Genomic DNA, 14,443 nt, shown 5'->3' with positions numbered 1-14,443 from the left:
TTACTCAGCTGTGAGGACCTTATACTCCACTGGGTTCAGAGAGAGCAGCCATGGACTCAAGCTGTGCTGTGTGGAGTCTTCCTTCTCATCTATATCCTCCCCAGCTCATTTCTGACCTGCATTGTGGGTGTCTGTAGGGTTATGCTTGCTGGTCGGATGGCAGTACAGTATATTTTTGAGCTGGGCTCAGTGAGGATCTGTTGGACATCAGGAACTCCTACATGCAGATTGACAACAGGAGCTGCTTTTGGGTGGCAGAACTAAAAGGGTCTATTGTCGGGACTGTGGGCATTTTGCCCTGTGTCGAGGAGACAGGTGAAAAGGATCTCTGTAAAAAGGGAGTTTCGGGGTCGTGGCCTTGCAAAAGCTCTTTGTAAAACAGCCCTGTTGATGTGGATAAGAGGGTGGTGCTTTTCACCTCTATGGTCCAAACTGATGCTCATAAGCTGTATGACAGCATTGGGTTTAAAAGGGAGGAGTTTGCGTGGACATCACTTCCTGCCAGGTTGATCAATTTCATGGTGTTTAAATATGCACACAGCAGGACTGGTGGTTTCATGCCATGCTAAAATAAGAAAAGAAGACAAAAAAAGAAAAGTTGTATTCATATCTGTCAAGATCTCTCCGGTGGAAAAAAAAAAACATTTGTCTAAAATGTTTAATTTGATATCAAATAAGCATAAAAAAAAAAAGATTCACAAAACAGAATCTGTTTAATTATAAAGATAAATTACAAGAATACAGTGCACGTTGATATCCCATTATCAAATTTAAGCATTAGAGGCACAAATCACACGTGTCTAATAAATCATCTAACTTAAAATGAATCATTAAGTCCAAGGCTCATTCAACCCTGTTACCCAGGATATCAACAATAGCTTAACTCCCAAATTTATTTAGACTAAATTAACTACAAACCAATATTAACTTAATATAGGGTAAATGTAATAAATTGAAATCCTGTTGCCTTTTTTTAAATTGTCTATTTAATTGGGATTTTAAAGTGTATTTATATGTCTTTATGTTCAAGCAATTTCTTTCACTGGGCCTGTTAAAAAAAAGCGAATGTCATTAGAATGGATTTTCGACCTTTTGAATGCCAAAGCTCCCATTCGAAGCAGTGTCGCTCCGCTCCCGCTGTGTGTGACGTAGCGCTCCTCAGGAAGTAGCTGTCACATCCACATTGTACGGGAATAGACACAACACGCTTAGTAACAACAGCACCACAAACATCACGGTAAGTTCAAACGCATGGTTAGAAATAAAGAACATGAAAGAACCGTTTAATGGCCACACATCCTCCATCTGTTTTTGCGATTGTAACTACTAATCATTCTCAGCTGAGGGATGTAGCGGCTGTAGTAGGCTATATAAATAGGCGGTGGCTGATCGATGGAAGAATTGATGGGCTGCTGGCGATGCGTTCAACCTACCGTTCAATTTACTGTTGTTACTATTCACTGCAACGGCTTTTACGTAAATTACAATTAAGATTGTAGTATTCTGTAATATTGATTTATTTATTTGTTTGTTTGTTTATTAATGGGGGAGGGAACAGACGGACCAGGCAGGTTCTTGATCAGTTTATCATTACTGCACAGCACAGAAAATAAGCCAAGTGTACGCAATCATACTGTTTTATTTACTTATTTTATACAATAGTTTCAATAAATTTCATTCCAAATAGTCATTAAGAGAATCTTAAGAGAATGCTATTTAATAAATTATATAATCTATGTACAATTGATATAATAATACTATTTATCTGTGAAATCAATGTATACAACTTTATGAATAAATGTGTTTTTGTGTGTGTGTATAGCCTATATAAATATATTATTACAACAATTAGTTTTAATTTTTAACAAGATTTTATTTATTAATCATCAAAGTATAGTAAATCCCTATAATAATACCATGCATGTTAAAACCTGACATTTATGTTCTTATCAGACACATTCTTACAATAAAATGTTCCAGAAAGTCTCACGCCTTTGTTAAGGGATAATTAAAGGGATAGTTCACGCAATTATGAAAATTATTCTCTCATCATTTACTCACCTGAATGCTGGTAACCAAAAAGTTGACGGTAGGCATTGACTTCCAAAGTATGGAAAAAAATACTAGGGCAGTCAATTGCTATACCGTCAACTGTATTATTCAAAATATATTCTTTTGTCTTCAACAGCATAAAGAAACTCATACAGGTTTGGATCAACTTGAGGCAAGGCAAGTTTATTTATATAGCACATTTCATACACTATGGTAATTCAAAGAGCTTTACAGAAAGGAATTAAAATAATCACAAAATAAAAGCTAGGAAAATTAAAACAGTTTTAAAAGAAATTAAAAGAGATATACAGTATGATACAGTTATAAAATGAATTAAAAGAGTAAAAAGATGATAAACTTCTCATCTGGCAAAACACCGGTGTATCATATTTTTCACAACTGCTAGGGTTGAGTAAATTATGACAGAATACATTTTTTTTGATGAACTATCCCTTTAAGCTAAAATAGTGTTTATAAGTGAACGCTCTTGTGTCAGATGCAATTTTTTTGTTCTCCTCCTTATATTGTTATTCTTTATATCCTCTCTGTCCCTATGTAGTGTATCTTCTGCTTTCCCTATAAATCAAACCTCATTCCCACCCCTGCTTATAGAGTGCAACAGTGCCTGCCCACTGTTTCATTGGTTTGAGAAGTATTTTTTCTATTAATTTTTCCCACAGGGATTTTAAAAAGTTTGCAATAAAGCATTATAAGCCATGAACCAACCAGCTACAATGTGAATCACAACATTAAAAACTTTTATTTGAAGCAAAAAATATTTGAAAATTGGACAAAAAGACAAAGGTACAAGACTGCGTACTTAACGGCTTTAATAAGGGAAAGAACTACAATCCCATAAAGCATTGCGAATGGCATAATCAGATTAAAAACGATGATCGAATATAAAACTATTCATTTTTGATCATATATATATTTAGAAAGAATATATTTGAACCTTACCTGTTTAACTTGAGTATGTCATTTGCGGTGCTTCATGAGAGTGCAGCATTTTTAGTGCACGACTCTCTGATTTGTGGAATTTTCTGTACAGCATCATGGGTAATGTAGTTTTTCACCAGGAATTCCACTGTTAAACATTCTTTTTTTAAACAAGTTGAAATAATGCGAACAGATGGCTTCAACAAAAGCATATACCATTGACTGACTCACAGCTGTCTTTAAATGTAGTTAAGTTTTTGTTATAAATCAATTTCCCTATGGAGAAACGAATAGTTTTTACTTCCAGAACTCGACTGTTGCACTCAATTCCTATAACCTGATAGAGCACTGTCTGTCACTGATACAGACGAGAGGCTCTGTTTCATAGAGTGTTCAGAGAAGAGAAGCTCTCATTGTGTGATTTATGCATTGTTTGCATGTCTCCAATTGCTGTTTGGACTCACAATTGCTTACTGGTTTTTGTGAGCACAATGTTTTCAGCTGTGCACCTGTCCCTTCTAACTGTATAACATGTTGCGAACATCAGCATTTGCTTTCTGTGCAGAATGTGTAATACAGAAATAAGCCCACAGGGATTCAGTGCAGTTGTCGTTCATAAAGAGCATTAATCCTGTCAGTGTGCGTTTGTGTGTTGTTTGTCAGTCTGCTGAGGTTGTGCACACCTCTCCTGACTGAACTCACTCTTCTGTGTTTGGCTTTATATCGGATGCTGCCTGCGTCACATTTGAATAGGGCTGGAGAGGAACAGAGAGGCTGAATAGAGAGCCGCTCTTAAAGAGACCTGCTGCCTTAAAGGTCCCGTTCTATGCCCCTTTTCACAAGATGTAAAATAAGTCTCTGATGTCCCCAGAGTGTGTATGTGAAGTTTGAGCTCAAAATACCCAACAGATCATTTTTTACAGCATGTTTAAATTTACATTTTTTGGGGCTCAGAAAAACGAGCCGTTTCAGTGTGTCCCCTTTAAATGCAAATGAGGTGCTGCTGGACGACCCAGGGGGCGGAGCTTCATGAACTCGCGCTCAGTCTGTCAGGAAAAATTCATCTCACGGAATGATGATAATATCAGAAACTCTCAGTAACGGCGTTCATTTCGAGTCGGACAATAATGCCTACAGAGTCAGAGTGCTGTATAGAGATGGAACAGGTATGGTTTAGTAGTTTAATTACGGTTATTATAACGTATTTGTCATCTGCTTGTAGGCTATGTATCCATTATTTATTAAAAGCCTACAAGTCTGCTGTCTGAATGATGATCAAACATGTACTGATGAGTTTAATAAAGTTTATTGTACATCACACAAAAGATGAAGCGTCAGTTTTACTTCAGAAAATCACCGTAAGAGCTGAGTAAACACAGTAGGCTAAGTTATAAGAAGTGCGCAAGTAGCCAGTAGAGTTGAGGGAGCATTCCTGTGGGCGGAGCTTAGTCAAAGAAACGGTTCTGGTGATGTCACTAATGCAGGAAGTAGAGGGGTGTAGTCCAATCGAGCCGTTTTTTTGTAGTCAACTTCTGTTAAATAAAATATCTAGCTTGGCATTGAACTTTGAGCTTTATTATTTTACAGATATTATTTATGCTCTAACAGCAACATTACACACTAACTAAAGTTTGAAACATGGAATCGCATGCAACGGGACCTTTAAACAGTCTTATTTGCTAAGTGTGTGAACAGTTGTGTTTGAATGGATTCCATAGTAGGGAACCATAGTAGAAAAGAGTGCCAGTGATCACCTCCGTACAAAGTCGCGCATGACCTTTAGTAATCCAGTGATTAATATGTAAAGGATAATGTACCGTCAGCTAGTCATTATCACAAAATAAATCCCAATAGAGTAATCAGGACTCTTGTATCACCCTTGAAGGAGCTTATTTTGCATGAATGAAGTACATTATCCTAGGTTTTACATTGTTACTAACCAAATAAATAAACTGACATAAATATTTATTTAAGTTTAAATTGACGAGACCCTTGACGTGGCGGCCATGACGGCTGGAGACTCTGGCGTGGCGGCCATGACGGCTGGAGACTCTGGCGTGGCGGCTGGGTCCCAGCTGTGAATCTCAGTGAATCTCCCTCGAGGATCATAAATGGAAAAAGGAATTTTGATTTTAAAGGGTTAGTTCACCCAAAAATTCTGTCATTAATAACTCACCCTCATGTCGTTCCAAATCCGTAAGACTTTCATTCATCTTCGGAACACAAATGAAAATATTTTTAATGAAATCTGAGAGATTTATGTCCCTCTATTGACAGCCGATGCAACTTCCACTTTCAAGGCTCAGAAAGGTAGTAAAGACATCAGAAAAGTAATCCATGTGACTCATTTACACTGTACATTTACATTTATGCATTTGGCAGACGCTTTTATCCAAAGCGACTTACATTGCGTTTCAAGGTATACATTTTTATCAGTTCTTGCTTTCCCTGGGAATCAAACGCATGACCTCAGCGGTGCAAGCGCCAACGCTCTACTGTTTGAGCTACAGGAAAGCATGCTCCAGTGATTTAACCTACATTTTTGAATCTAAAAAACATTTACCACTTTACTTACAAAATATCATGAGAGCACTACGACGCATGCGTGTTGTGTTGACGTGAGAGCAGACATTGCGTAAATGCGTGTTGGAGATAAATTTTGTAATTAAAAATTTTGCACAAACAAAGCAATTGTGTCGCTTCATAGAATTGGGGTTAAACCACTGGAATCACATGGATTACTTTCATGATTGGGACTTAGAAGTGGTAGTTGCGTAGGTTGTCAATAGAGAGAAAGAAAATTCTCAGATTTCATTAAAAAGATCTTCATTTGAGTTCCAAAGATGAACGAATATCTTACGGGTTTGGAACGACATGAGGGTAAGTAATTAATGACAGAATTTACATTTTTGGGTGAACTATCCCTTTAACTGGTCATTGAGTCTAGCATAATAAAAGGAAATCAAAGCACTGTCATGGTAGTGAGCCTGATGAGCAAGGTCCAAAACCTCACTAGAATGGTCCTCGAGGGAACAATCATCCTGAGTAAGGAGGGGGAGGTATTTTGCAGCTAGAGCCATACTAATGATTGGTTGGTCGTTCTGTCATGGGTGTAGCAGGGACAAGGAGAGGTGAGGATATTTAGCAAGCAGTCTTTTTTCAGGAACACATAACACAAAGGTAATCCAAACCAGGAGCTGATGGCAATAATCCAAACAAGATAACATAGGCAACACAGGAGACTCGTCAGCTTTACATTGAGGTATAAAGACAACAACCGACAACTACAGACTGAAACACAAGGGTATATTTGAAGAGTTCAGATGCAAAAGCCTCTAAGTGCTATCTGAAATTTTCTTCTAGAATGATCACTTTTATCAAGCTCGTATATCTAAGTTCAGTAATTTCACTTAAATGACAATTAGTAGGTCATTTTCTTTGTCATTTAAGTGAAATTACTGAACTTAATCATTCTAGAAGAAAATTTCAGATGGCACTTAGAGGCTTTTGCATCTGAACTCTTCAAATATACTGTGTAACAAGATAATGAGTAACAGGTGTGTGATGAGTAACCATAGAGACTGACAAGACCAAGGGTAACTATAGAAACAAGGTACTACAGAAATTAAACACAGCATATGAAAACCAGACACAGTAAGACAGAAGATAATATAATAAAAGAAGCAGGGGAATGGTGACACTGTTCCTTTTAGTTTGCATTTTACAACACTTTTTAAATAGTTGCACCAGTGTTATTTTAGTATCATTTATATTTATTATAGTGTTTAATAATATTTTGAATTAGCATTTATTCAGTTGTCATTTTCATTTTATTTAGTCATTTTGTCTTTTTTAAATATTTTATTTAGCTTTATTTTTTATCTCAGATTTAGTTTTAGTTATCAATAATAAAACTACACTGTAAATCATACACTATAAATAATAACTTTGGTCATCCTCTGTTATTAGACCTTATTGTAAAGTATGTGGTTTCTCTGTCTTTTATTCACTCAAAGAGTACATTACATATTAAATATGTAAGTTTGATCATTATTCGGTGTCGGAGGGCTTTAGGACCCAGTTCTGCCTCTTTTGCTCTCCTGCAGAAGGCAGCACAGACATTAGCGCAGTTGCACTGCTCTCACACACTCACCTAGCAGCACAGATCAGTCAGCCAGACTTACACACACACACACCTCACATTCTAACTCAGTTTAATGCTGGGATCATTCTGACATTTCACATGCTAGCTGGTTCGTCTGAGCTCAGACATCCAGCAGGACCTCCACTGGTGTCTCTCCTGTGTCCTCTCTGGGGTTCAGTCTGTGTCTCTGCTGGAGCTGAACCAAACCCTCTCAGACACTCATCGTATGGACAAAGGTTTGAGTGATGAGAGTTAGGTGGAGATAGAAAGGCAGACAGACAGAGAGATAGGAAGACAGTGGGTTGGGGGATTGAATAGACTGCGCTGGTTGCTGAAGCAAGGCAAGGAACCGTTGTCAACAGCGACGCAGGAGCAGCATGTCTCAGATGAAAAGATACCCTTACAGCAGGGTGAGTGACATACAGTGGACACTCTTTTTGTCACACACATACTGTCTGTCTGCCACCCTCAAAAACCTACTAATTGTATTAAAGTAGAATTAGTATGTGCTGTGCAGTGATGAGCAGGTGTACAGTATATATTTGCTCTCAATGTGGACATGCAGGTGTTTTAGCATGTGTCAGACAAGAGCATGCGTGGGCTCAGTCAGTGTTCTGGAATTTGTAAGGCTCAGCTTTTAGCTAAAATGCATTTGCTTGTGTACAAAATGCTATGCAATCAATTGCAGTGTGTTTGTTTTAATGTATGAGGCCGTTTTTACTGCAGGCCAGTAATGGAGCAGTGCAATTTTTGGCACATTTGCTGAGTAACACAGCAACAACATAAAAAAGACTTTATCTTTGACTAAAAGCATTTTGTCAGATCATATTTAATTAGATTATTTTAACTTGATTCCAGCCCAAATCCTAATATTAAAACTGAACCAAAGCCTTTACTGTAGCTCAACTTCATTATCTCAAGCTGACATGGTTAATAACTTCCGGTCTTTTATGCCCTTTTCCTGTATAAAACATTAGACAGCACTATGAACATTAAACCCCAGTTTAAATGGATTGTTAGGGAATAGTAATGCATCCCCACAAAGATAGTAAAACCTGAAATCATTTACATTATGGGGAGCAGCCAGCGAACACATTAATAAACTTACCAGACATGTCTTAATTACAACCTAAAAATGCAAAAAGGTTTGCGTGAGGAGTGGTTCAGGTTTAGGGTTAGAAGATAGAAAATCTCATTAGTACAGTATAAAAACAATAGAGGTCAATGAGTCCCCACCATGATAGAAAGGCAAATGTGCGTGTTTATTTATTCCTGTGAATTTATTCTCTGAAACCTTGTGGATTATTAGAGGTTCTATAACAGAAGAGGTTAGTTACTCAAATATAGGCCTATATTTAATATTTACATACTTTCACATTTTAATAAATACATGTGGAAAAATAATTGATGGACGACATATAACTGATTCAGAAACAGAAAATGACACTTATCTTAAAGGGGTCATATAATGCCATTTTTGTACAAGCTAATATGATTCTTTAGGGTCTAAATTAAAAGTTTGTAATATACTTTAATTAAAAATTCTCATTAGCATTGTAAGAAAACACTCATTTTACCTGGTCAAAAACAGCTCTGTTTTCAGCATGCCGTTTCAGTGCATGTGTCTTTAAATGATAATGAGCTTTGCTCACCCCGCCCCTCTGTTCTGTGCGTACACCGTTTCTACACACAATAACCACGCGTTGTTCATTATAAACGTGGGATTATGAAATATATTGAGAATGTCGTACATAGAAAACATGCTGTAATGTACCCTGAGTATAAACCTTAGACGCATTCATCGTGAAGCCTGCAGCAAGGCTGGCAAATTTCGCAAAGATTAATATAAATACTAATATAAAGGTTAATAAAACATTACACTCACATCTTCTGGAGGTTCAGCAGGAGCACGTTGGTACCGATCCGTTTTTTCTCGTTTGTAAAGCTGTCTGGTGTGAAATGATTTGCGCAAACATGAAAGCATGGACGATCGTGGGGAATCCCCATGAGGGAATCCCCGCGTCAATCCTTTGGGCATATCGCTTCAAAAACAAAACTCAGCCACTGCGTCTTCAACGGCTCGGATTTAGGAACATCCAAATGACTGCTGTGTTCCTTATTACATCTAAGAACTGAACACCACAATCGCTTAGACGCCATTCTACTCCAGCATAACAACAATGGCGGACTACTATGACGGCTGTCACAGCTCGCTCAGGGCGGGTCTTGTGTTGAAACACGGCTGTCACTCACAATAGCGGGAGGGGCGTACGATCTTATGACGTCACAATATCGAACGGCTTGATTTCAGAGAGGGTCAAACATATAAGGAGATTAAAACAAAACCACTGGATGGATTTTTATCATGATAGGATGGTTTTGTACAGGCACTGCCAACAGACATTTCAGTGCAATCAACTTGTAAAAGTGCATGTACCATTATATGACCCCTTTAAACACTTACATATGGAAAAGCTCCACTGCTTAAGCTTCATAAGGAACTTAAAATTCAAATTATTTGGCTTTTACTTAAAGCTTTTTTTAACAAGCTTCACAAGATCTATTCCAAAAAATACATTCCTTAACCCGTAGTTTTTAACCCTTACTGACACAGTGACTTATTTCTGCTGAGTCACAAGTCAGTTTTCCGTAACTCCTGTCCTGTGCCCACAATGTATTATTCAGCTTAATGTTTCAACATTAGTCAGCAACGTCATTATATTAAATCTGTCTGTGTAATGAATGAATATGTCACCTTGCAGTGAGCTGCTGCCAGTCTTTGCACAGGTCTGAGTTCAAGTTGCGAAGAGGTCACATCTATCATTTGTGTTCTCTTTCTATTGTTACATTGTAACCTAATGTCCCCACCTCTTTAGAGTTTACAATTAGAGTCAGCAAGAATAACAAAACACTGCAAATATTGTGCCGAAGCTTGTTACCTTTATGTGTCTGGTGCTTATTTTTAGTTTCTGATATAAAACTAATTTTGGACCCCAGCCTCTCTGTGATTAGAGGGAGTTGAAATGACTTAATAGAAGTGAAATGGAGCAGGTCTCTCAGGATCAGCTGGTGTGTGTGTGTGTGTGTGTGTGTGTGTGTGTGTGTGTGTGTGTGTGTGTGTGCACTGTGACTGCAGGTAACAATGCTTCTGCTTCATCTGGAGTCTTCTGCAGTAAAGATAAAGGCTGCGTCACAAACTTTTTTTCAGCCATGAGCTCGGGTCTGAGTGCTTCCTAAATAACCACCAATTGTCCTCTCAGACATGCAATCTGGAGGGCATGAGAGACTAGTTCAGATACCTAATGAGGAGTCTGCAAATGGACTCAACTCCCCCAGATCATCTATTCAGTTTGAATCTGATTGGCTGAGCTGCCATTTTACAAATCTGATTGGCTGGAGGAGTGCCAATATACGTTCCAACAGCACTGTGACTTTACAATGTGTGTCACTCCTCTTGTCTGTGTTTGTGCAATCCAGAATCTAGACGGACTGTCGAGTTTTAGTGATGGGGATTTTTTTTGACTGCATTGTTACGCCAGTAATTAATTTGTTCATTCAAACGATTCATTCAAAAATGCTGATTCATTCTAGGACGAAACAAATAAACTGCCTTTATTAGTCATTGAATGATTAATTCAACTAATTTGTTTTAAAAAAACCACAATATCAAACAGGATCTGCTGTGACTTCGTTTGGAACTATTTTCATTGGCACAGCAAAAACAGTCAAAGAAACTGACAGTGTTGTGTATTAAAGGTAGGGTAGGCAGTGTTTTCCATAAACACTTTTTGTTGAAACTCTCTTCATATCCTGATAGCAATCAATAATAGAATTGGTCTGAATATAATTATTTTTTACATATATCTTCTATGGAAGTCTCAGGATCAAAAATGTTTTTCCAATCATTGCATTCGGTCCAAACGCAGTGATAGGATGTCCTATCAGCCTATGGATTTCCATACCTCTGCACACACTGCTCTCGCAGACATCACACGTCCTCAGTGCGTTTCATGAGGCTGTGCAGAGTTATAGACAGACAGTCACAGAGCGCCGTAAATAAACAGCAGCCGCATTTTACAGTTCCTCCTGAACCAAAACAACAAGCTTATGCTGCTTTCACGCCATGTTGTCATAATTACCGTAATTAAGAGATGGCAACCCGTGGCTCTCTACGCCTTCAGACTTGGAATTATGTGTTTCTATGGCAACACTATCAATGCCGAAATTTATCTGCAGCAGTCAGGTGGTACAAGTCAGTGGTGTGGTCTTTAGCCTCCTTGTTAGAGCGTCCACCTCCTACGCCGGAGACCCCGGCTCGAATCCCGCTTGAAGCGGGTTAAGTAGGCCCGGTTACACTTTGAGACATGAGGTAATTTAGAGTTGTCTCTCTTGACGCTTTGCAGACTCTGCTGTGTGCAGAGGGTGGGATCTTATGCTTTCAAACTAAGCTATACAGCTTGCTATTGCTAGCCTCTCCGAAGCTGCCTACCCTACTTTTAAATGTACATTTCTCAACATGAACTTCTTGTTTATTGATCTGTTGTATAAAAGCAGTATCACACAGTCATGTTGCTTGCTTCCTACTCGAATAACTTCTCTGATATGTCCCAGCCATCGTTCCTAGTTTGTGACATTAAGTGACGCTTGGATACATCTTATCAACGGCCACCCTTTGGTATGCTTTAATATTACTTTAATATCAAGCCAAGTGACAATAATATCAAACAAAGTTATAGTTTCAAATAAAAAAAATTATGTTAGAGATGGTCTCAGAACTAATGTCCTTTTCCCTAGCCATTTTTGCATTGATTTTTTAACTGGCTGGTCTCAAATGGGATTTTTAGTGGATGTACAGTATGACCTCAAGTTCACACATTAATATCTGCTAACACTTTATTTTGATGCTCCTCAACAGACATTCTACTGACTATAAGTGACTTTGTGAGTATGTCAACTTATTCTTCTAACCCTAACCCTAACCCTAACCTAACAGTCTACTATTACTCTACTGAGAGTTGACAAATGAAGTTGCAAATGAATGAGGGTTAGTTGACATGTAGCCGCAAAGTTACTTATAGTTTGCAAAGCATAATGTATTTAGGGGTCTATCAAAATAAAGTGGAACCAAATATTTTAGGGGCACTGTAAGCAAGAACATCTGGTCAGTTCTGGTCATCTGGTCTACCATTTTCTTTGATTTAAAGCTACACTGTGTAATATTTTAAGTTGATTTTTGGCAAAAAACACTTTGTTCTTTCAAAATTATACGTTCTCATTAATGAGTAATCACTTCAACCAACTAATCAAGTATTCTCGTAAGCGTAGAATCTGCCATTTAGAATACATACGAGCGAGTCGCTCGAATGGCGGAAGCCATGTTGCGCATCCATCTTGAAAATACATTAGACAAAGAGGGACATACCTGGAAATTCAAGCTTCACCTTTCGCGTTTTTACGCTCAGTGGCGCCGTGACGAATGCGAGGGGGAGATTACTCGCGACTGCCGGCAGATTTGAAATAATACGACCACCATAGGACGCCCTCGGAATGGGAGGGGCTAGAAAGTAATATTCAGTTCGTAGTCATATACAATTTCACCGCTAGATGGGAGTAAATCCTACACAGTGTAGCTTTAATCAAAAGCTCTTTTTGTCATTCAAGGTTTTTTCTCTCTCATCCTCAGACCACCAGCAGCGGCAGCAGCAGAATGAGTTCAGATGGAGGCGGGCGGCCTGTTAAGGTGGGTTCTCTAGTTGAGGTCATCGGTAAAGGTCATCGAGGTACCGTGGCATATATTGGAAACACCCTCTTTGCCTCTGGAAAATGGGTGGGAGTCATTCTAGAGGAACCTAAAGGGAAGAATGATGGGACTGTGCAGGGCAAACGATATTTCACCTGTCAGGAGAACCATGGTATATTTGTACGCCAATCACAGGTACTCCCACACATGCTTGCTGCGTATAAACACTAACAGGTGTGATGGGTGAAAACATGTGCAGTAAATGTTCTTGGAAACTGCTGTGACCTCTTGCAGATTCAGTTAGTTGAAGATTTGGCTGACACAACATCTCCTGACACGCCAGAAGCTGCCACCTCCAAAATGCTGAAACGAGGTAGGAAATCAGTTTCATGCACATCTGCTTTTTTTTTATCATCTTTTAATCATCTCATTTTATCTTTTCTTCTCAGAGATAATTGAAGGTCCAAGGGCAAACAAAGTGGTGAGTGATGAAAGGGATCTAAACATATGTTCATATATTGTTTCTCAGACAAACTCCAGTGGTCTTTTGAACAGGTGTTTAGTCTTGCTTAGCCAGACTTTTACAGTTTATTCTGGCCAAGAACTGCCCAATCAGACAGAAAAGGACCATCTGACTCATCTCAAAAAGCCACCAATTATAGTCTGATTTTTTAAAAGCCAGGTGAGAGTTTATCTGAAATTGTTGATACTACAACAATAGTCTGGTCTGTCACTGGCTCTACCAAAAAGAAATCAGCAGAAATTTGTGTAGTTACCTCTGATGACCTTGAAAGTTGCATATAGGGCCAACCAATCAGATTAGAGCTCACCATTTCAGGTACTGTAGCTCTTGCCATGTTTATGTGTAATATACATTAGATGGTCTATGAATAGCCTGTGGTGTGTCATCGTCTGAGGCGGACTACTTTACCTTAAAAGCAGTGCGAATGACCTGTTCTCTCCAGCAGAGGGGGATATAGTAACACTCTCTGGCCACAAACTATTGCTCATCCTGTATCTGTGTCTGTAAAAGTGAACCATGTTTCTGAGTCCCTTCTTTTTCATGGGCCACGGCTAACGTTAATTTAACAAGCATGTCTTTGCACTTTGTAATTCTTCCCAGTCCCAACCAAAAAATACACAAACACACATATAGTCCTTCTCTTTATCTCGTCTCTTGTTAAAAAGAAGTGTGCTTAATTCTACTGAATGTAGTGCATTTCAAATCTTACTATGACATACTACAACACAAGTGTAGTTCTTGATTTTAATTTTAACTGTTATTTGATATTACATTTAAAATGAATATATTTTAAATCTGCAACTTAATCATTACAAATTTGTGATTACAAATACATTTAAATTCATGACATACAAGTTTCAATAGAAATGACATTAAAGTAAATTTTAGTTTACCATCAATGTTTGTCACTACATTCGGCAGTACACTTTAATCATATTTCATAGATAGAATTAAATAAATAATACATTTTCATTTAATTGTGAATAACATGCAAGCGAGTGTTTGGAAACATTACATTCAGTTCACACTTAAGCATGTTATTTAC

The 14,443-nt window shown here is 38.1% G+C and overlaps 1 protein-coding gene across 1 annotated transcript in view; it reads left to right on the top strand.

Annotated features, from left to right (window-relative positions):
* Window positions 1–14,443, top strand: part of dctn1b (dynactin 1b) — a 35,672-nt gene that overhangs the window by 2,706 nt on the left and 18,523 nt on the right. The window contains exons 4-6 of the mRNA XM_081351639.1: window positions 12,819–13,070; window positions 13,170–13,248; window positions 13,325–13,356. Coding sequence (XP_081207765.1) covers window positions 12,819–13,070; window positions 13,170–13,248; window positions 13,325–13,356 — 363 coding nt within the window. The remainder of the gene's footprint in view (window positions 1–12,818; window positions 13,071–13,169; window positions 13,249–13,324; window positions 13,357–14,443) is intronic.

The sequence above is a fragment of the Scardinius erythrophthalmus genome, assembly GCF_964197995.2.
Source record: "Scardinius erythrophthalmus genome assembly, chromosome: 21".
Lineage (NCBI taxonomy): Eukaryota > Metazoa > Chordata > Actinopteri > Cypriniformes > Leuciscidae > Scardinius > Scardinius erythrophthalmus.
The sequence above is the reverse complement of the archived record's forward strand: the minus strand, read 5'-3'. Positions and strand labels throughout refer to the sequence as shown.